At 40.1% G+C, this 23,262-nt stretch overlaps 1 protein-coding gene and 1 pseudogene across 4 annotated transcripts in view; one reads left to right on the top strand and one right to left on the bottom strand.

The window, feature by feature from the left end:
• AGBL1 (AGBL carboxypeptidase 1) overlaps nt 1–23,262 on the top strand; it is a 938,649-nt gene that overhangs the window by 241,958 nt on the left and 673,429 nt on the right. For all 4 annotated transcript variants that reach the window (XM_053223586.1, XM_053223587.1, XM_053223588.1 and 1 more), the window contains 2 exons: nt 2,355–2,486; nt 6,117–6,210. In XM_053223586.1, the coding sequence (XP_053079561.1) occupies nt 2,355–2,486; nt 6,117–6,210 (226 nt within the window). The remainder of the gene's footprint in view (nt 1–2,354; nt 2,487–6,116; nt 6,211–23,262) is intronic.
• LOC113602126 (uncharacterized) lies at nt 1,038–1,167 on the bottom strand (annotated as a pseudogene).

Raw genomic sequence — 23,262 nt, 5'->3', positions numbered from 1 at the left:
ATTGAGGAGGGGCACCTGGGTGGCTCAGTCGGTTGGGCATCCGACTTCAGCTCAAGTCATAATCTCCCGGTTTGTGAGCCTGAGCCCCTCATCGGGCTCTATGCTGACAGCTCAGAGCCTGGAGCCTGCTTCAGATTCTGTGTCTTCCTCTCTCTCTGCCCCTTCTCTGCTCATGCTCTGTTTCTGTCTCTCAATAATAAGTAAACATTAAAAAATGTTTTTAAAAAGAAAAAGATTGAAGAGACACAGTCTCTATACTGGTTATAAACAGTGTAAACTGGGAAGCCATGCCTGAGTTTCAGGCCTGGCCCTGACACTATTAGCTGTGTGACCCTGGGAAAATTACTTAACCTTTCTGAACCATTGGATTCTCCTCTATAAAATGAAGGTATCAGTACTTAATTCTTGGGTTGGTGTAAGGATTGAGGTTGTAAGTGACCTGCTTAGTGTGTGGGGCCAGAGGCCTGGCAAATAAGAGTCATGTAGGTTTCATAGGAGAAAGACGAGAGATGTACCAGGGCCCTGATTTCCAAATTGCGAACTGTTGTCATTGTATCACCACGGCCTCTGCCATCACCAGATTGTAGTCCTCACCATTGCCATGCAGGCTGCCATTGGCCAACCTATACAGAACAGAAATGAGCTTGGCTGCTCGGGAGTAGAGCCCGATAGATGCTTCGCTTCTGGTGACAGGAACTGGTCATATTAGTTTGGTCACCACCTCTTCGCTGGTGTCTTGGTCTGGAGGTGAATATTGATAAACCAGGTTTGGGACACTGTCTCTGTTTTTCTCATTTCCAACTGCAACGAATCTGATAGTGCTTGTATTGTGCAAAAACAAACGTAGCAATTTGGACATCGTGCTTTGGGAAGGACAGAAACAAATGTGACAGGTGGCACAGCCACCTGTTATAGGAAATGCCAGAACCAGAGAATGAAAGGTACTTTCCCCTTATTTTTTATGCTTGCTAATTATTTATGCTTTACTAATTATTAAAATAATGATGACCTACCTGCAGCACTAAATACCAGATTATTTGGATCAGTAATTTAGAGAAATTTGTGAAGAAAAATTTATTATCTTACATTTTGTTTTCACCTTTTAATTAGCAATAATCATGCCTCAGATAAACCTCATTGGCTATGATATTGCCACTGCACAAAGCTTGTTTTCACTTTTTAATATAAAGCTCTCTATCATATAGAAAGATGACCTTTTATTGCTTAGGCCTAACCATTGTTAACATTTTGCCGTATTTTCTTCACCTGTTTATTTATTTATTTATTTTACTAAAAATTTTTTTTAAATGTTTATTTTTGAGAGAGAGAGAGAGAGAGAGAGAGCGAGCGCGTGCGACAGGGGGAGGGGCTGAGAGGGAGACACAATATGAAGCAGGCTCCAGATTCTGAACTGTCAGCACAGGGCCCTACGTGGGGCTTGAACTCATGAACTGTGACATCATGACCTGAGCCAAAGTTAGACACTTAACTGACTGAGCCACCCAGGCACCCTTATTTATTTATTTTTAAAGTTAATTTATTTATTTTGAGAGAGAGAGCATGGGAGAGGGGCAGAGAGAGAGGGAGAGAGAAAGAATCCTAAGCAGGCTCCACACTGTCAACAAGGAGCCCGATGTGGGGCTTGAACTCACGAACGGTGAGATCACGACATACACTGAAATCGAGAGACAGGCACTTAACCAACTCAGCCACTCAGGCACCCCTTCGCCTGTTTATTTTTATTCAAAATATTCTAAGGAAAGTTACAGGTAGAATTTTGCTCTTAAATATGTTCAAGTACATTTCTTTGAAAAGAGATATTTTCCTATACAACCCTAATACGTGATTACAAATCTAACAAAATTAAACATGCATGCATAATTTATCCTCATTTCAGTTTCTCCAAATATCCCAACAGGCAAATTACAGACGTGTTCAAAGAAGGATCCAATCAAGTTCCACACATTGCATTTGAATGTTGTGTAACTTACGTATCCTATATTCTAGAACTATCTTAAAGGAAGAAATTTATACCCTACTAAACTGGAATTCGTGTTTGAGGACAGCCAGAAACATGCTTCCATACAGGGGGTATGAGTCACACAATCCACAAGGCCTCTTGTAAATATTACATGAGGAATAAATGGACTCCGCATATACCCTGCCTTAGCTCTTCTGAGCCATCTCGTTCCAATGGGAACATACCTAGTAGCATTTTCTGCTATATCCATAAATCTCATTGGCTGTCATCATTCTCTTGCCTCTATTATCTTTGCCTTCCTGTTCCTCATGCATTGTATAACCTTCAGAATTCATGGGAAACACAGCTAAGATGGATTGCTTTGTGTTCATAGATAAAAAGTTTGGACAGAAGGCACTGGAGTTGGAAGCACTTGATGTCACGTTAATTCTGGCCAGGAAGAACCTATCTCACAGTCAGAACCTCCTCCACTGTCTCTGGGCTCTGCGTGTGTTCTCCTCCAGTGGTAAGTTACTCAAATTGTAGCTTTCTGGAGTGGCTTCCCGACTTGGGCGGGACACTTACAGACCATTTAGGGCTGGGGGTTGGAAGGAGGGTGTGGGTGGAGGATACATGTCATCCCAAGAAGATCAATAAGCCATGAGGAGCCTCCTGTCCTAGAAGCTGTAGAGGTGAGAATTTCTTTCTTTGTCTTTTCCTCATCCAGGCAGAACTCTTGAGCTCATTCCTGAGTTAGATGTCAGTGTTGTTTTCCATTGGGAACCACTTATTAGAGTCCTCTAGGCCTCTCTATTAGTACTACAAGGTGAGAAAGACCTGTGGCAGGAGACATCATAGGACTTCATTCAGGCCTTATCATATCTAAGGCACAGGGCAATGTCAAGAATGACCCTTCACATCACAAATCTCCCTACTGTGTCCCTGAAGTTGCTTATTGATCACAGCATCCTTTAGCAAAACATCTTTTACTTTGTTTTATCTCTCACTGCTTCTAGGCCTAGTCCTTCAGGTAGCTAGATGCGTCCCAGCACACGGCTTGATATTTATTTGCTGTCTCCTGATCTGGATGGTTTCAGATTATCCTAACAATCCTGTATCTCCATTTACCATTTTATAGCTAAGAAAAAGAGAACAAAGCTTGGAAGAGTGAAGTACTTGCTTGAATTTATACAGACAAGTTTGGGGGCTGAGTTTCTAACTCTAAAACTCATGTTTACTCTCCATATGGGGACACTTCCTGTGAACAGATTAGATTCTGTACCTTCTATCTCACATAGAATGAGCACAGACGTTATTTCTCTTTTCTGAGCCCCTTTCCTGCACAGTGAAAGTGATGTAATGCTCTCTAGAGGGAAGAACATGGCTTAGATCCAGGAAGACCTGGGTTTGACTTCATTCTTTGGGAGTCCTAAGGCATGGGCATTTAACCTGTTTACTTTGGTTTCTTCTTTTATAAAATTATGGTGGTCATAAGAGCTCATAGACTTGGTAGATGGGATAAGTGAGGTGACGTTCATGGGTATGTTTGTCACATAGCACTTGCTCAATTAGTTTTCCTTCCCTGCTCTACTCTTTTCCCTTAGTCCTTTGAAATAATAGGAAGAACACACATAAGGGGGAAAGGTGGAGGCTTTTCCCTTTGTCCTCAGAACTGCTAAGATCCTTAGTAGGGTCATATTTCATTGGCTAATTCCATTAATAACCATGAAGGACCCATAAAGAGAAAGTATTTCTAGGAAGAAACAAGATAGATCCTTGACTCCATGTTCACAGATAAAGCCTCCTCCCACACTCATATGTTGACCAGGAAAATCAGAGAATATTTGGGAGAGGCCAATAAGATCTATATAAACCAGTCCATCTTTAATTAAGAAAAACCTAAGTGAGGAGCTGTGTAAAAGGCAACTCTCATTAATAAGCAGCCAGAAAGTCTGCCACCCCCATCTGGAACTTGCCAGCAGCACAAGATTTGAGGTATCTCATTTTGGTTTCCTGAACAATAGTTATTAGGCTGAATAATCCAGCTTTCTTCTCATATATATAGGTTATAGAGATCCTGAAGAATTCATTTTAGTGGGGAGCTCTAAAGAAATGCTGGGATTTGCCTGTAGGTATGAGGAGCTGGCCATTTGTCTCATGTTCTATGACTGTATTTATTGTACCAATGAAATGTTTCATATGATACTTAACAAAATTATACTATCACTCTGTATACATTGACTTCACTGATGAGAGGTGAGCAGAGTTCACGAATCCTGTGGATGGATTGCTGTCCCTTTGGTGAATTGTTAGCCACTGTTGAATGTTCCAGGCAGCTTTCTAAACAGCTCCTATCTGTGGAAGAAGTTGGCTGGAGCCATAATGGGTCTGTGACAGCCAGTGAACCCTCAGCAGCTCTCTACTGGCCAATGGGGATGTTGACAGAGCTGCCAGAGGTCTGACCTTGGGCAGGCAGACAGCCAGGAAGAACTCAGGGGGTGGTTTCTTATTGTTCCCATCTTTCAAGTCCAAGCCTAAAGTCTTCTATGTTAGAATCTGTGCTCCTAAAACTATTTCCTCCCTAACTCTACTTAATACAGGAATTTTGCTGAATGATTTGCCAAGAGATTTCTCCAACATGTTTTCCCAGTTTAGAAATAAAGGGCTGAGTTAGTAGCCATGAGAGTGGAAGATTGATGGGCAGGCCTAGATTGCCAAATCCCTGAATTTTGATCCAGGCAGTTACTGCCTGTACCAGCCTCAGGAGGGACATATGCATAGAGAATGTTCCAGGAACACTCGGTCTCTGTAATCACTAAGACATCAGCCTCAGTCTCTCTCTGGTGGACTGTACTGGGATGAACTATATTAGAGCCCCCCCACCCCCCGCCTCAGATTTTCATTTATCCTTCTTTCCTGGGGCTTGGAGCAAGCCAGGATAAGCCTCCCTGTTCCTCTCTCTTTGTTTCCCCATGACCCCCTTGCTCCCACTCATATTGCCTGGAATAAGCCTGGCCCAAAGCACAAAGCATTTGTAAGTCTTGGTTTCAACACATCAGTGCAGTGGAGGGAAGAGAAAAGAGAGTCACACCTTGGAAGATAGCATCCTTCCTTCTTTCTCTGACACTTCTGCCCCCTGCCAAACTGATTCCATTTTGTATCTTGTAGGTTCCCCTTAGTTTTTGACATGACCGGGGCCCTTCCTGAAGTGAGCGGCATGAAGTGAGGGACTGGGGATGTTGCAGAGGGGCCAGAGCATCACTGGAAATGAGCGTGATGTCCAGATGTTTTGTGTCCAAAATATGTATCTGAAGCCCCTCATCTGACCAAATACCCATTTACTTATTTCTTGTTATTCAGATCTAAGACTATATTTTCATAACCATCCACTTGGGCAAAAAGGCAAGAATTTCCCAGGCTAGTTACCTCAGAGGGGGAAGAATTAATTCTTCCCTTAACATGCTAATAGATAGGGGCATCATGAAGTCTTAGCCTCAGTCATGGGAGATCCAACTACAAAAATTGTCAGGGAACTTGGAACCAGGGTGCAAAAGAAAGGGAGCTGTTTTCTTTATTAGGTTGCCTCTTAGAGCTTTAAAGGAGTCAGTCCAAGCTGGATTGAATCTTAACCCATCCACCCGTGGCTTTTCTTCATTGTGAAGTCTCCCAATGGCAGAATAGGTCTAAGAGAGTATTTTGCGATATACTAGCAGTGTGTGTATATGCATGTATACCCCTGTGTGTGCATGACTGTATGTGTGTGCATGTATGTAACATGTGGGAAGTTGATGGTGGATGAAACGACTTGAATTGAAACGCAAAGATCTACTTACAGAAAAATCTTCTGTTTGGCATTTGCCTTGACTATTCTGAGTAAGAATACAATGGAGAAGTACAGTGGGACATCAGAAATGAAAAACATAACTTCATGGCTTGGGCCCCCTTTGAGGAGATAGTGTGAGAAAATAATGTGTGCTTTATAGGCGATCTTTGTTTCCAAGCCAAGGATGAAAAGAACATAAAGGTTCTCTGCTTTTAAGTGACCTTTTGCAAAGAAGGTAATGGATCTCCCCTATCTTTTAGGGCCACTCTGTAATGCTAAAAAGAATTCTTGGTTCAGATGGTTCAATAACTACTGTGATTTGGTCTTTCTCAGTCACCACAGGAGCCATGCTGGGAATTAATGGAGCAATGGAACTTCTTTTCAAGGTCATCACCCCTTACACCCAGAAGCGCACCCAAATAATCAGGTACAGAGCACTTTTGTAGTGCTTTTCCCCTCTTTGTAATAGATGCAGAGATGAAGAAGGCCTCGTGGCTTCTCATGGTGCTTCCGGTTGAGTTGAATGATGACTCCCCACTTGCAGATATGGTGCAATGACTGTGCTGTCTCAATGGGCATCCCTCCCCAACCACATGTGTCATTTTTTCTCATCCTCACAATGACGTTGAAGGAGCATGTTATCACCCTCATGCTCAGATGAGGAAACGACCATGTGGAGAGAGCTTTATCCAAGATCACAGTGCGAAGGAATGGCAGGGCTGGGATTTGAAAACAGATCTTTCTGACTCAAAAGCCCATGTTTTTTGCCTGAAGTTTTCTAGTGTCCTTTTACTCCTAGCAATTCTACATAGTTTGTGTATCCCTTAAAAAAACAGTCTAGAAATGGCAGGCAGAGGTAACACTCCTCAGGGCATCTCTAGAGGCAGCCGGTTAAATTTCTGATATGAGATCCGGGCATTGGCATAGTCCATCTTGGTTGCATGCTGGGTTTGAGATGTACTTTTATGATTAGAAAATGAAACTCAGCCCCCTCTCTCTGGCCCTGCTTGCCGGCGTGGCGTGAATCACAAACTTAAAAAGGGAGATGGTTAGACACATAGAAGATATTCGGAACCATTAAGATCCATCATTTATGGGAGTGACTCAGCGAGGACCTTGAAAGAATATTAGAAAGAATTCAGCCAATTTCTGAGATATATGGGGTCATTTGGCAAAGCAGCATTTCCATGCCCAGCCAGGAGATTTTCTGCACCTCAGCATCAATCTTAGGCTCTTGTTCCACCTGACTATTTTTCTCTTGGGTCACCACCATAATGCCATTATCATCCATCCTGACCTGCAGCTCTCTATGCCAGCATTTACTAGAGTGAAATACATTCTATTTCAGTAAAAAAAAAATCCCTCATCAAATATATTTGAGAGGCACTGAGTTAAACAAAATTACACAGATTCCTTTATGGTAAGACTTCCCTGAGCCTTTGTAAAGCCCACACACATCCAAAATATCCATGATGGGTCCTTAGGACACCTTGTCTTACACCTGATTTGGCCAGGGAACTGAGCTTTTTCAAAGACCACTGTTTTGGGGGGAAGTCAGTGTTCTATGTACCTCACTTTAGAAACCTCGGGAGAGCAAATGTATTGCAAAGTGAGATTCAACTAAATTCTACCAAGGGATCCTCAGCAAGTAATACAAAACTTCAGAGTCACAAATTCAGTGACTGAAAAAGATGAACTTTCCTGATTTTTCTGTAATTGTACTTTACTTCCATCTTAAACTTCCATTTAAGTCCACTCAGATATGTGTGATTTGGATGTGCGTGGTGTTTATCATCGTATGTAGGCCTTTGCTGCTGACATCTATAGTCTTAACACACCCTTTGGTTACAAGTCCATTAACTTGATCATTTTCTTCTATCAACAAGCCCTCTTCTAATCTTCTGGTGTTTCCATTCATCTGTTTGGCAGCTCCGGAGTATGTGCTTGCCTCCCAGACACTATGTGAAAATCTGTGGGATGGCTGCTGGGCCCTTCCACAGAGGAGTCTCACCTAGTCATCTCTTCCTGCCAAATGGGTGCCATGTTGTTTGGAAGGCTTCTCTAAGAAGCCTTCCTAGACAACCATAGCACTAGACTCCCTTCTGGGGTCCTGATAGGTTTTATTGTTTTCCTTGTTCAGGCCAAGCTGGGGCAGGATGAGTGACAATGCACAGAAGCCCCTTCTCAGAGCCTCATGCCAAGTTGCTATGTCTATTGCTCTTTTTCTTCTGCAAAGCAAGTTGAATTTGGGTGTAGATCTGATCAAGGTGCTATGGGAAAAAAAAATGATTCACAGGGGTGGATGTTTGCAATGACAAAAGGAACCTTTCAGGGAACTCAGGCCGATTCTGCATTTCTGGTCTGTTCTATAAAATCTGGGCAAAATGATTTCCCCTTCTTGAGCCAAATGCCAAATTAATACCAAACCTCCATAGAGAAGAGCCTTCTTGACCAACCTCTACCATATGGCGATCATGACCATGGCATTCATTATGTGCCCTGCCCTGTCTTGAGCTCTTAGCAGGTGTTAGCCCATCTGATTCTTTCCTCTTCTCTGTGAGGCAGGTGCTATTACTGTGCCCAATTTCACAGGGAAAAAAATGGAAGCTGAAAGAAGTTAAGTGATTTGCTGGGATTTAAGTGGAAGAGCTGGGATTTAAACCCTGTCTGATACATGAGCCTTAGCTCTTAAAGCACCACTGGAGTGTCTTACATGGTTTATTTCCAGCATTTTATTTCTAAACCACCATATGTAAGACGATCATAAACACTTAAAGTTTGTTTAAATTTTTGTTGCCGTCTAAATGGCTCATACTCGTAGAGCAATTTGCTTAATGATAGGGGAGTCTTTCTCTTCAATCGAATGGCTATTTCCTCCTAAAGGCTAAATAAATGTCTGCTCCCTCCATTTTCGGATTCTTTCCCACAGCTGCCTTGTTTTCTGCCTTACTCCCAGCCCCCCATAGCCAGGTAAGAACCAAGGCACTGAAATCTGAAGACCAGCATTGTCGCCCTCATTCTAGCAGATTCCATGGCAACTCATTTAACCTTCCTTAATGGAGCTTTTGCATTTCTCCAAGTATGAATTCCAAGTCCTACCTCCTGGGTTTGTTGTGGACATTAAGACATAATGTGTAAAAATCTTGTAAACTTTGCTGTGACGTAACACTCTTAACCATTGTTAATACAAATCCTACTGGATCCTTGGCTGGCTGCTTCAGATCAGGCAGCAGGGCCAGAGGAAAGCACGCAAATAGCGAGTTTCTGCCCCTACCCACCTTCTCCCATGGACTCCATGCCCCCAAATAGTAACTAAGATGTACCCACATGAGTTCTGTTCAACTCTATTTGGATGCCAGCACCTATGGGTTTGAAGGGGTCTTCCAGGACAGGGATGAAAGTACCATGTCAGAGGACATGAATAGCCCTACAGAGTATCATCCTCCAAATGATAGCACGCTATTGGAGAGTTATCCTTGGGTGCCTTTGTAGAAGCCGATGCCCAGGGTTGTCACTTAGACTCCTCTCTGCCCTGGAGATTAAACCAGCCCTACTTCTCCAGCACAAACCTAAAATTAGTGGTGCAGCTGTCCTCCAGTGGAGTCCTGTCTCCACAGAGTACTCAGGGTGAGATTTATGACAGAGGCACTCACCACACACCTTCTAGAGAGAAGGGGTGTACAGGGCACTGCTAACCCTCTGTGGCTTGTGCCCATCTTCACCCCCAGGGAGGCGGTTATTCCCGGCCTGGCCTTCCTCACTTCCCAAATACCTGCCATGTTGGCATAGTTTTCCTGCCATGCATTTGTGCTGGCTTGTACCTCTTCCCTCACGACCAGCACTCCAGCCTGAACATGTTTGCTTCTACAGCCCTCTACCTGGTCTTTCCTGACTTCAAAGCAATGAAGAACCTGTTCCAATATCTATTCCATCCTTTGGTCCCTCCTCACATCTGTTTCTAGCCTATTCTCCTCATATGTGGTATGCCCCCTCCTGCCCCGAGTCTCTCCTCAGGGCTGACCTTCTGCTGGAATGGCATTGCTGCCTTACTGAGTGGAGAGATTCTCCCCACTCTGAAGGCCCCACCTTATGCCCACTGCTCCAGGTCACCAGACAGAAGGAATCTTCTCCCTCAGTGCTTCTCTAACATTTCATTCATACTTTCCTTTAACACATACCGGATTTAACTCTGTACTACATTGGCCTGTGTGTCTTCTCTTCTCTCTAAATTCTAACCTTTCTAAAGGTAGAATTCAAGGTCTCTTATCTTGCTGTTCTGTATAGGGTGTACCCAAGTGCCTGGACTATGGAAGGCTCTTAATTGAATTAAAAAATGTTTTGGGGGCACCTGGATGGCTCAGTCGGTTAAGTGTCTGACTTCGGCTCATGTCATGATCTCATGGTTCATGAGTTTGAGCCCCGTCTTGGGCTCTGCTGACAGTTCAGAGCCTGGAGCCGGCTTCACATTCTGTGTCTCCCCTCTCTCTGCCCCTCCCCCACTCATACTCCGTGTGTGTGTCTCTCAAAAATAAACATTAAAAAATTTTTTTAACTAAAAAAATGTTTTTGTGAATAACCTATCTAGTGGTGAATAAAAGCCAACATTTACTGAATGTGCATTAAAGTGGACACCTTGTATTTATGAACCCATTCCTCCTTGATCCCCAGCTGGCTCCACGTGCATGGTTCCATCACATCTAAACATGCCTGGGACATGGCATGGCAGGCCTCCAAGAATGCTGTTGTGTGAGGGACTGAGGTGCTTTCTGGGCAATAGCTCATTCTAGGAGAGTGAGAAGCAGTGACCCTCAGCTTGAAAGAGAACACAATCTCACTCACTAGAGGGAAAGAAAAACTTGTGAGTCTTCTCTCCCTTCCTTACAGTTGTCTGGGGAACCAACCTAGTCTGGCAGAAGGGACTGATCTGAGTTTGAATGGACGCAAGGGGCAACATCTATGTTAAAACTTTGCTTAGTATTTCAGATAGGCTTCCAGGATTTGGTTTGATGATTGATTCAGTTGGGGCTTTAGCATTTATGGGGGAGCTTTTTATAGCCGTAGGGAGGGAGAAATGATACTGGGCCAGGGCGAGCTGGCTCTTGCTAACTTGTTCCTACTGTGAACAAGTTTGTTTATCTGCACCAAAGCTGTCTCTGTGCTGTCCAGTTTCACTAAGTAGAAAAATTTATTGAGGCAAAGAAGGATTGCTTGTCTGTGACTGAATCATCTTGTGACCTTAGAGAAGCTTGTGTTTGTTCCAGAAGCAGACGCTTTCTGCTAGGAGCTGTGCTTCCTTTGTTCCTTCATTTCCAGAATGAGCTTAAGGGTTTTGGTAACAATAAGAATGGCCATTTTCACTGCTCATCCACTTGGCCATTTCCAAAGCACAGCCACATCCCCTCTGATCCTGTTGGATTCTCACACCATGCTGTTTAACCCAAGCTTTGAAGCTGAGTTACCAGTTGCTGTCATCAGTATACCACCTAAGACTTTAAACGCTACCAACTTGTCTTTTCCATAAAGGCATCAGCATTGATCAGAAATGGGTTGAGTTTTCCAGCAGAGAAGCTGGTTCTTAAACTTCATTGTATTCCCTGATCATTGTGCCACTCCTTGAATAAGAGGACTCGGCCGTCCACAGGCTGAGCTGGTTCCTTCATCCATCACCTTCAGTTGCTCTGGAGTTCTCTGAAGATCATAGGAGGTCAGGAAGTGTGTCATTTGGGACCATGCTGGTCTCACTGTCACAGAGGACAGCATCTCCAATATTCCCATCCCTTCAATGTTCTCTCAGATTTTCAGCAGGGCTCGCCTGCTGTGATTTACACTTTTTAGGCTCAGGGCTTCCTGGGGGGCTTGGGTTGGCATGGGGCCGTGGGGTTCAGAGGCTGTGCATTCTACCTGTGCTCAGACACCTTGGCGACAGCAGGAGATGGATGTATGGGTCTTCAGCAAGCCCCATAAGCAAATTCTCCCACTTACTTTCCTGTTGTCCATCCCATTTGTTCCCTGGGCTCAGAACACTTTTGGGTGATCTTCTCCCTTCAAAGGCCCGATCTCCAGGCATCTCTGGCATTTGAGCTTTGCCTGAGTGCAGGATTAGTGGGCATTGCTTCATTGGCAGCCCTTTATGGTGATTTCATCTTCAATTTATGAGCTATAAAAAATGTCCTGCTCCTCTTTTTCCTCCCCTGAAAATCACTGTGTTTTCCCAGAGCCAGGCCTTCTGGGCTTTCTCCAACCATCACACCATTCCACTTTATCTGACAGATGAGTGGGGACTCAAGCAAAGCTAATGGGTTCCCTGAGATTATGAGCGATTGGGTGACTCAGCTACTTTGTCACCAAGACAAAGAAGCAAATTTTCCTGTTTCTCAAAATAGTTTCTGAATTTCTCCCTGGGTGTTCATTTCCTCCTACCTCCACGTTAATGGCTTTGTGACTTTTTGCTGCTCTCCACTCAATATAATTAGACTCTGTGGTCTCCAGGGCATGGACTCACATTAGGGGTTCAGAAGCTGTGTGCTCCAGATCACTTGGACTCAAATACCTTGGAGTAGGAACAAAAAAATTCCACCCCAGCCCCACAAGTGCTGATACTGGGAGTGTGCACCGTGGCTCAGCTTACTGACAGAGTGATTAGTACATTTGCCATCTGACTCCAAGCCTCTAGCTGATGGTGGAATGAATAGTTTCCTACATGTATTAAGCTTTGGCAACTAGGTTTGTTGGTTTAAATCCCTTTCAGCTTCTTGGGAAGTCAGTGATCTCTCCCTGCTTAGGGCCAGCCATAGACATTCAAGTCATAGGATCTAAAGTTGGAAGGCCCTTAAGGATCTGCTGGTCCAATGCCTTCATTTTAAGATAAGGTCACTGAAACCCAGAGAGGTTGAACTGAGTCTTCTATCCTAATTTCAGGACATTCTTCATTTCTCTAAGATGCTCTAATGCACAGTGAAAATTAAACATGCCCTGAGCCAGGACTTTTAACATTTAATCAACAATATTCTATGTCTATCTTGGTGCTAGGCATGGGGATTTGAAAACAGCAGAAGGTGGACCGTGTTGTCTAGTTGCTGGTGAGTTTGTGGTAACAATAACAATGCAGTGCGGTAGGAACTTTCTGACCCAGTGTTGGCCTTGTGAATGGGCCAGCTTCCTGTTGTGTGGACACATTCTCATCATGTGTTTATCCAGAAGTGCCCTTAGACCAGAGCCCTGTGCTTTTGGTGGCCATGCACGTTGGAGAGCCTTCCTTGAAATGTATAAAGTACTTCCCAGGTAACTGAGATGGGCTTGGATTTGTGGTGCCATCCATGCAGGGCTCCTAGTCTGTTTCTCTCCATTTGGGGAGAGATCCCCTGCTCTCTGACCCCCTGCCACCTGAGTAATGTGGACCAGATAACTTGAGGAGGGGGAAGTGCTTTGGAGCACATGCATAAGAGGTTGTCTTGAGAGTCTATGGTCAGTCCTTGATTAGAGTAGGATGGCCTGGGGCACCTGGGTGGCTCAGTCTGTTAAGCATCTGACCTCAGTTTGGGTCATGATCTCATGATTCATGAGTTTGAACCCCACATCGAGCTCTCTGCTCTCAACACAGAGCCTGTTTCGGATCCTTTGTCCTTCTCTCTCTCTCTTTCTGCCCTCCCCGACTTGTGCTCTCTCTCTGTCTCTCTCAAAATATATAAACTTAAAAAATTAATAAAGTTGGGTGGCTTGGCAAGCATATTACTGCCACTGTCTGGCACGGTGTTTCTTCCTTAGCATGACATGAGATGGGGGCAAACACAAAGTTATTGACATGCTGATTTTGGGTGCATCAAATCATATGGAAAGAGGCTCTGAATAAAAAGATAGAAAATCTTGGACCCTGCGTATCCTGGGATGGCTTTACACGTGCCACTTCACCCTGGTGAGATTCTCTGTCGAAACTCCATTTCCATCTTTATCTGCTGAAGCCTGCACTGTCTGTATCTCTTCATCGATTTACCCACATTATTCCCCTGGAGACTGGAGGCAGGCACTTAGGAACTTTCACTTTCCATAGAAGTTAATCTTCTAGCCCAGCCTGACTCAGCAAGGAGCTTTTGTAAAGAGGTTTGTATGTTCCTGTAAATCATACACTCTACACAATACTGAAACTGCCTGCAAATATGTGGGGGAGGAGATTTGAAGAACTGGAGGGAGGTATGAAAAGACCCTCTCAATAGAGGCTATTGTGACCTTCACCTTTTGCTTTGAGGAAAGTGATATGTCTAATAGGCCATTACCAAATTCTTCAGGGATTGATTCCACACTCAGACACCAAAAATGATAGAGCACATTGGGGAAGGAAACACACTTTAATTTTCCTGTGGGGGTGCTGTGCCTGGAGATGTGCTCACTTAGTAGTGACAAGCCAACTCAATTAGCTGGAAAGGAAAGGGTCAAAAGGAAGTCATTATGCAGATGTATAGTCATCTAAAGATAGCTGCTTTTATTTTTTAATTTTATTTTTATTTTGAGAGAGAAAGAGAGGAAGAGAGCAAGAATGAACAGGAGATAGGGGCAGAGGCAGACAGAGTCTTAAGGAGTTTCCATGCCCAGCATGGAGCCCGATGTGGGGCTTGATCCTAAGACCCTAGGATCATAACCTGAGCTGAAATCTGGTCAGAGGCTCAACCAACTGAGCCACCCAGGTTCCCCTAAAGCTAGATGCTCTTAATAATTTAGGCAGAGATTGCAGGATGGGAACAGATCAGAGGCTTTCTAAGTTCAATTGTAGTGCTATTGCAATATTAGCTCTCCTGATATCATTAATTATATTCAAAAGAGCCAATGAGAAAAATGGCTAGAAAACAATATCCTGCCATTTAAAAGAAACGAATTATTATAAGTTAGGTTTGAATTTCTTTCATGTGGTACATAAGAAGTATTTAATAAAAGCCAGTGAAATAAGTGAACACTTATTTTAGTTTGTATGAGTTGCTCTTTATTGGCTATTTATTCATTCAATAAGTGTTTTGGGGGTATTTATTATCAGGAGAGATGTGTGAGCTTCGAGATTAAATTAAATAGTCCTTGTCCTCAAGGAGCTTACCAGTACATGCACATATCAGCATGTAAACCAATATAATAAATACTATAATGGGAGGATGTTTGAAGAAGGAAGATCTTAGTCTATCCCAGAACTGGCAAGGAGGAATTCACTGAGAAGGAAGCTTTTGGTTTGAAATAGGGAAAGAGTTTCTAAGACATTAAGATTATAAAAGTAGAACTTCCTGGTAGGGGTAGAAACAAAGGCAAAGACAACAAAAGGAAAAAAAGAAAAAAAATCATGAAAAAATGTTGGTTTATATAAGGCTGGACTATATTGCAAGAAAATAAGGTCAGGAAGCTCACCCAAATTGATTTGAAACACCCTAATATCTTACCAGACAATAAGAGAATGGGAATATATAATTCACAAAAAGAAAATAGAAAAACTGATACACTCATAAAAATATTCAACTTGCCAATAATCAGAAAACACAATTTAGATCAAGACACCAATTTCACACATCAGAGTAGCAAACACTTTGAAAAATGATGTTGGTGAGGATTCAATAAGACAGGCACTCCTGTATGCTCCTAGGAATGTGGGTTGAGAAAGCCTTCATGAGAACATTTGGATGATGTATATAATATTTTTTAAAGCTTCTATTAACTCAATTTTTTTCACTTCTTGAAATCTGTCCAAAAGAAACATTGAAGACAGTGATGAAGATGTGCACAAAAATATCAATCATTGTATTATTTATAATTGGGAATATTATAACCAGAAAAACTATGATAACAGGGGATGATTATAGTAAAACTGATATAGTTATATATCATAATATTATGTATTAAGGCAACACACAAAAAACAGATTAGGAATGATGTATACCAATGGCAATTGCTTATGATAAAATACTGACTAGAAAAAGTAAGGTTCAAAATTCAGTATGATCCCAACTAAGCACACAACTTCTACTTTAGGCAAATATGAAAGAACTGGGTACAGCCTTATTTTCCTACATGAAAAAAACAAACCACAGATAAAATATATAAAACAATGTTTTTAAAGATACGAGACATCAGGTGACCAAGGGCAGTGATCCCTGAGAAATGGACCTTTAAATTACCTCGGTTAATGACTTAGAGAATTTCCAGGTTGAGTGCAGAGCTATGGACCCCAGATACAACTTGGTAGATGGCTTAGCACTGATGGGACAGGGTTAAGGGGAGGACTGAGAGTCTGGAGACACTAATGTGCCCAGAATTTATAGGACAGAGTGCTGAAAGGAAGAGAGCTGTACAGACACAGAGAACTCTGGATGACTTCAGAGGTTCTCCTTTAAGAATTCATCTGGATATTGATCAGTGCATACTTGTAGGGAAACTACCCAAAGCTAGGGGAGATCCACCTGAAAGGAATGGAAGGAACAATGCCTAGTGCTCACACAAGGCTGTATATAATGTTTGGTTCTACAAGGCAGACTGCAAAACCTAGCGATTTGTGGGGTATTAGGTAGAATACACAGAAGAATCTTACCTCAGTAGTGGGTAGTATTTACCTCTAAACTGAACACTGCTCTGGTCCTGTCTATCAAATTTAAAAAGCAAGACCTGAATAGATAAAACTGTTTCTAAAAAACTTAACTCCGTCTCAGTATAAAGCTTCAGAATAATGATAGGAACACAAACATATTCAGCACCTAGGAAAGTAAAAGTCACAATGTTTGGAATCCAGTAAAAATTACCAGACATGCCAATAAATAGGAGAATACTGTCCACAGTGAGGAGATAAATTATTAAAAGCCACCTAGAACTGAGATAGATGTTAAGATTATCAGGCAAGAACATTAAGAAGTTATTCTAACTATTCAGATTTTCATATATTTAAAGTTTAAGTAAAGATGCAGAAGATATTTAAAAAGACCTAAACGAGGGGTACCTGGATGACTCAGCTGATTAAGTATCCAACTCTTGATTTTGGCTGAGGTCATGATCTCACAGTTCATGAGACTGAACCCCGCATTGGGCTCTGTGCCCAATGGAGTATGCTTGGGATTCTCTCTCTGCCCCTCCCCTGCTCTCTCTCTCTCTCAAAAATAATAAAATAAAATAAAAATAAAAAAAAATACCTAAATGAACTTGTAGACATGAAAGCTACAGTGTGAAAGAGGTAAATACACTGGATTGAATTAAGTCAATTAGATCTGGCAGAAGAAAAGATGAGTGAACTTGAAGACATAGCAATAGAAAGTTTCTAAAATTAAGCATAGAGAAAAAAGAAAATTAAGAAAAAAAAATAGGGGCGTCTGGGTGGCTCAGTCAGTTAAGCGACCAACTCTTGATTTCAGCTCAGGTCATGATCTTACAGTTTTGTGAGTTTGAGCCCTGCATGGACTCTGCGCTGACAGTGTGGAGCCTGCTTAAGATTCTCCCTCTTTCTCTGTCCCTCCCCTGATCACACTCTCTGTCTCTCTCAAACTGAATAAATTAAAAAAAAATTTTTAAACAAAGGGAAAAGTAAAAGAAGAAAAGAGCATCAGTGAATTATGTGACAATTTCAAGCAGTCTAATATATGTATAATTGGAGCCCCTGGGACAGGAGAGTAATGTGGAGACAGAAAAATATATTTGAAGAAATAATGGCTTAAATTTCCTAAATATGATAAAAGCTATTAAATCAGAGATCCAAGAAGCTCAATATACCACAAGCACAAGAAGCATGAAGAAAACTACCGTAAGACAAATCATAATCAAATTGCTCCAAACCAATGACTGAAAAAAGACACACGCACATGGGAATGAAGATAAGAATCAACAGATTTCTCTTTGGAAACAATGCAAGTGAAAAAATAGTTGAGCTACGTCTTTAAAGTATGGAATTCTATATGCCATTAAAATATCTTTCAAAAATGCAAACAGAATAAAACTTTTCAAACATACAGAAACTAAAAGGATTCATTGGTAGTGACTCTCATGACAGGAAATGTTAAAAGAAAACCTCATGCAGAAAGAACATGGTACCAGGTGAAAGATCTATTTACTCAAAAGACTGAGAACATGGAAATATTAACTACATGAATAAATATATTTGATTTTTACTTTATGATTTCAATCTCTTTAAAAGATAAGTATTTCAGTACAAATAATCACAATGTAGTCAGGAGTTTATATTTCATGTAAAGTTAAAATGTGTAACAATAAGAGCACAAAAGTTAGGACAGGTGAAGTGAAAGTGTTTTTTTTTTTTTTTTTTGCAATGGTCTTATAATATATGAACTGGTATAACAACACTTAAAGGTAGACTGTGATAAGTTAAAAATGTATGCTAATGCAAACACTAAAATAATAAAACAAAAAACAAAGGGTTATAGCTAAGACAACAAAGATGATAAAATGGAATAAAAATATTCAATTTAATCCAAAAGAAGATGAAAGAAGAAGAAAAGATGATCAAGGAACAAGGGTTACATACAGACAATAAATAGTAAGATGGTAGACTTATACTTAACCACATCAATAAGGTGTAAATGGTCTAAATATCTCAATTGTTAGTGTAATAATGATTTCAGGAATAGAATATAGTGATTCATCATTTACATATAACACCCAGTGCTCATCCCAACAAGTTTCCTCCTTAATGCCTATTACCCATCTAGCCCATCCCCCCACCCACTCCCCCTCCAGCAACCCTCAGTTTGTTCCCTGTATTTAGGAGTCTCTTATGGTTTGCCTCCCTCCCTGTTTTTATATTATTTTTTCTTCCCTTCCTTTATGTTCATGTTTTGTTTCTTCACTTCCACATATGAGTGAAATCATATTTGTCTTTCTCTGACTGACTTATTTCACATAGCATAATACACTCTAGTTCCTTCCATGTTGTTGCAAATGGCAAGGTTTCGTTCTTTTTGACCATTGAATAATATTCCAGTGTATGTGTGTGTGTGTGTGTGTGTGTGTATACCACATCTTCTTTATCCATTCATCCATCAATGGACATTTGGGCTCTTTCCATATTTGGCTATTGTCTGTGGTGCTGCTATGAACATTGGGATGCATGTGCCCCTTTGAATCAGCACTCCTGTGTCCTTTGGATAAATACCTTGTAGTGCAATTGCTGGATTGTAGGATAGTTCTATTTTTAATTTTTTGAGGAACCTGCATACTGTTTTCCAGAGTGGCTGCACCAGTTTGCACTCCCATCAGCAGTGCAAAAGAGATCCTCTTTCTCCACATCCTCACCAACATCTGTTGCTGCCTGAGTTGTTAATGTTAGCCATTCTGACTGGTGTGAGATGGTATCTCATTGTGGTTTTGATTTGTATTTCCCTGATGATGCGTGATGTTGAGAATGTTTTCATGTGTCTCTTAGCTGAATGGGTGTCTTTGAAGAAGTGTCTATTCATGTCTTTTGCCCATTTCTTCACTGGATTGTTTTTTGGGTGTTGAGTTTGATTAGTTCTTTATAGATTTTGGATACTAACCCTTTATCAGTATGTCATTTGCAAATATCTTCTCCCATTTTGCCGGTTGCCTTTAGTTTTGTTGATTGTTTCCTTTGCTGTGCAGAAGCTTTTTATTTTGATGAGATCCCAATAGTTCATTTATGCTTTCGTTTCCCTTGCTCTGGAGACATGTCAAGTAAGAAGTAGCTGCGGCTGAAGTTAAAGAGGTTGTTGCCGGTTTTCTCTTTGAGGATTTTGATGGCTTCGTGTCTTACATTTAGGTCTTTAATACATTTTGAATTTATTTTTGTGTATGGTGTAAGTAAGTGGTCCAGGTTTATTCTTCTGCATGTTGCTGTCCAGTTTTCCCAACATCATTTGCTGAAGAGACTTTTTTCTATTGGATATTCTTTCCTGTTTTGTCAAAGATTAGTTGGCCATACATTTGTGGGTCCATTTCTGGGTTCTCTATCTGTTCCATTGATTTATACATCTGTTTTTGTGACAATACCATACTATCTTGATGATTATAGCTTTGTAATACAGCTTGAAGTCTAGAATTGTGATGCCTCCAGGTTTGGTTTTCTTTTTCATGATTGCTTTAGCTTTTTGAGGTCTTTTCTGGTTCCACCCAAATTTTAGGATTTTTTTTTTTGTTCCAGCTCTGTGAAGAATGCTGGTGTTATTTTGATAAGGATTGCATTGAATACATTGCTTTGGGTATCAACATTTTAAACAATATTTGTTCTCCCATTCCATGAGTATGGGATATTTTTCCATTTCTTTGGGTCTTCTTTAATTTCTTTCATAAGATTTATATAGTTTTCAGTGTATAGACTTTTCACCTCTTTGGTTAGGTTTATCCCTAGGTATTTTATGTTTTTTAGTGAAATTGTAAATGGGATCGATTCCTTGATTTCTCTTTCTGCTGCTTCATTATTGGTGTATAGAAATGTAACCGTTTTATGTCCTACGACTTTGCTGAGTTCTAGCAGTTTTTTGGTGGAGTCTTGGGTTTTCCATATAGGATATTATGTCATCTGCAAAGAGTGAAAGTTTGACTTCCTCTTTGCCAGTTTGGATGCCTTTTACTTCTTTGTGTTCTCTGATTACTGAGGTTAGGACTTCCAACACTATGTTGAATGACAGTGGTAAGATGGACATCCTTGGCGTGTTTCTGACCTTAGGGGGAAGGCTCTCAATTTTTCCCTATTGAGGATGATATTAGCTGTGGGTCTTTAATATATAGCCTTTATGTCTAAGTATCTCAATTTAGAATTCAGAAGAATAAAGGCAATCATACCGATAAGAAAGCAAGACTCAAGTCTATGCTGCATATAAGAAACACACTTTAATGTAAAGACACAACTAGGTAAAATACATCAAGCTAATATTAGTCAAAATAAAGCTAGAGTACCTTTACTAATAACCAGATAAAGTGGATTTCAGAGGAAAGGATATTATCAGGGATAAAGAAGGTAATTTCATAATGATAAAGGGTGAGTTTATTAAGAAGGCTTGAAAACCTTAAATGTTTTTTGCACTTAATAACAGCACTTCAGAATAAAGGAAGTAAACACTTATATGACTGAGGAGAGAAATAGACACTTCCATAGTTATAGTTGGAAAGTTTAATAACTGTATCTCACTAATTGAGAGAATAAGAAGAGGGTAAATCAGTGAGTATATGGAAAATTTGGATAACACTATCAACCAATGTGATATAATTGATATTCATAGAATACCTACCAACAGAAGAATGTAGATTCTTTTCAAGTGCCCATTGACCTTTTATAAAGATAGACAACATTGTGGGCCATGATACCAGTCACAATAAGTTTCTAAAAATTCAAGTGATAATAAAGTATGTTCCTGACCGTGATGAAATTAAATTAGAAATCAATACCCTCTCTCTCTATCCCTCCCATGCTCATGCTCATGCTCTCTTTCAAAAATAAATAAATGTAAAAAAAAAAAAAAGAAATCAATAAGGGTCTCTTAAAGAGCCCCCAAACATTGGAAATTAAATAACACACTTCTAAAGAACACAGTGAGTTAAGGAAGAAATCAAAGAGAAAATAGAAAATACTTCGAATTGAATGAAAATGAAATACATCCTATTAAAATCTCTGGGATGCCACATACTTGAGGAAATTTATAGAATTGTAAGTATATATTAGAAAAGAAGAAAGGCCATCTAATAAATGGCCTCAGATTCCACCTTTAGAAACTAGAAAAAGATCAATATCTGAAGTAAAAAAAGGAAACAAGAAAAGTAAGAATAGAGATCAGCAAAATGGGTAAAAGAGAGAGAGAGAGAGAGAGAGAGAGAGAGAGAGAGAGAGAGAGAGATTAATTTAGTCAAAAGCAGATTCATTGAGATCAGTAAAATTGATAAAATCCCTATCCAGGCTGATCAAAAAGAAAGTGAGAGAAGACACAAATTACATTATCAGACATAAGAGATGAAATATCCACAAATTGTACAGATATAAAGAGCATAATAAGGGACTATTACAAACAACTTTATGCCAATACATTTGACAACTGAAATGAAATGGAAAAATTCCTTGACAAACTGCTAAAGCTCATTCAAGAAGAAACAGATAACCCAAATAGCCCTATATTTACTAAAAGAATTGAATGAATAGTTAAAATCATCCCGACAAAGAAAATTCCTGGTTCAGATGGCTTTATTGGTGAATTCTACAAAACATTTAAAGAATAAATATTATCGATTCCACATAAACTGTTTCACAAAATTAAAGAAGAGGGAATACTTTACAACTTATTCTATGAAGCCAGCTTACCCTGATGCCAAAAGTAGGCAAAGATGTAACAAGAAAAGAACGCTACCAGCCAATATCTATTCAATATTGCATTTGAATAGAAATGCAAATACCTTTAACTCAAGTTTACAAAATTGATATCGACAGTGTATAAAAAGATGAAGGCCAATTGAAATTTATCTGAAGAATGCAAGATTGATTTCACATCAAGAAATCATTGCATATCATTTAGCATATGAAAAACTAAAAAAAAATCAACAACATATGATTATCTCGATAGACACAGAAAAAGCATAACAAAATTCAACACCATTTCCTCATTAAAATTCAACAAATTAGAAGCAGAAAGGAACTTTCTCAATAAATCACACCTGTGAAAACCATTTGGTGACATCATACTTAAATGGTGAAAGACAATACTTTCCTCTTAAGATCAGAAGCAAGACTAGAATGTCCACTTTCACTGCTTCTATTCTACATTGTATTGGAGATTCTAGTTAGGACAATGAGACAAGAAAAAATAAATAGGGACATCCAGATGGGTAAGGGGAAAGTACAATTCTTTATTTGAAGATGATGTGATTATGTAGAAATTCTGATGAAATCTCTGCACGCACATGGGCTACTAGAACTATTAATCAAGTTTCCAGGATGCAAAATCAATACACAAAAATAAATTACATTTTTGTATAATGCAACAAAGTATTGGAAACTAAAACTTTTGAAATACAGTTTACAATCGCATCAAAAATGTGAAATAGTTAGGAATAAATCTGACAAAAGATGTTAAAGATCTATAATATGCAAACTATAAAACATTCCTGAAACAAATTTATGAAGACCTAAATAAATAGATAGAGTTAATGGCTTTGAAGCATCAATCTTGTTAAGATGTCAGCTTTTCTTAAATTGATTTATAGATTGAATGCCTTCCCAGTCAAAATTTTGAGGAATTTTTTATTTATACAAATTGATGGATTGATTCCAGAATTCATATGGAAATGCAAAGGACCTAGAATAGCCAACACAGTTTAGAAAAAGAACAAAGTTGGAGGACTCATAATATTATATTTCAAGATTTATTATAATCAAGATAGTATGGTATTGATATCAAGTCTGACAGATTAATGAAATAGAAAGTTGAGAAATAAACCTGCACATAAAGGAGGGACAATTGATTTTTGGCATGGGCAAATTCCATGGAGAAACAATAGTCTGTTTAATGTATGG

The sequence above is a fragment of the Acinonyx jubatus genome, chromosome B3 (assembly GCF_027475565.1).
Source record: "Acinonyx jubatus isolate Ajub_Pintada_27869175 chromosome B3, VMU_Ajub_asm_v1.0, whole genome shotgun sequence".
NCBI lineage: Eukaryota > Metazoa > Chordata > Mammalia > Carnivora > Felidae > Acinonyx > Acinonyx jubatus.
The sequence above is the reverse complement of the archived record's forward strand: the minus strand, read 5'-3'. Positions and strand labels throughout refer to the sequence as shown.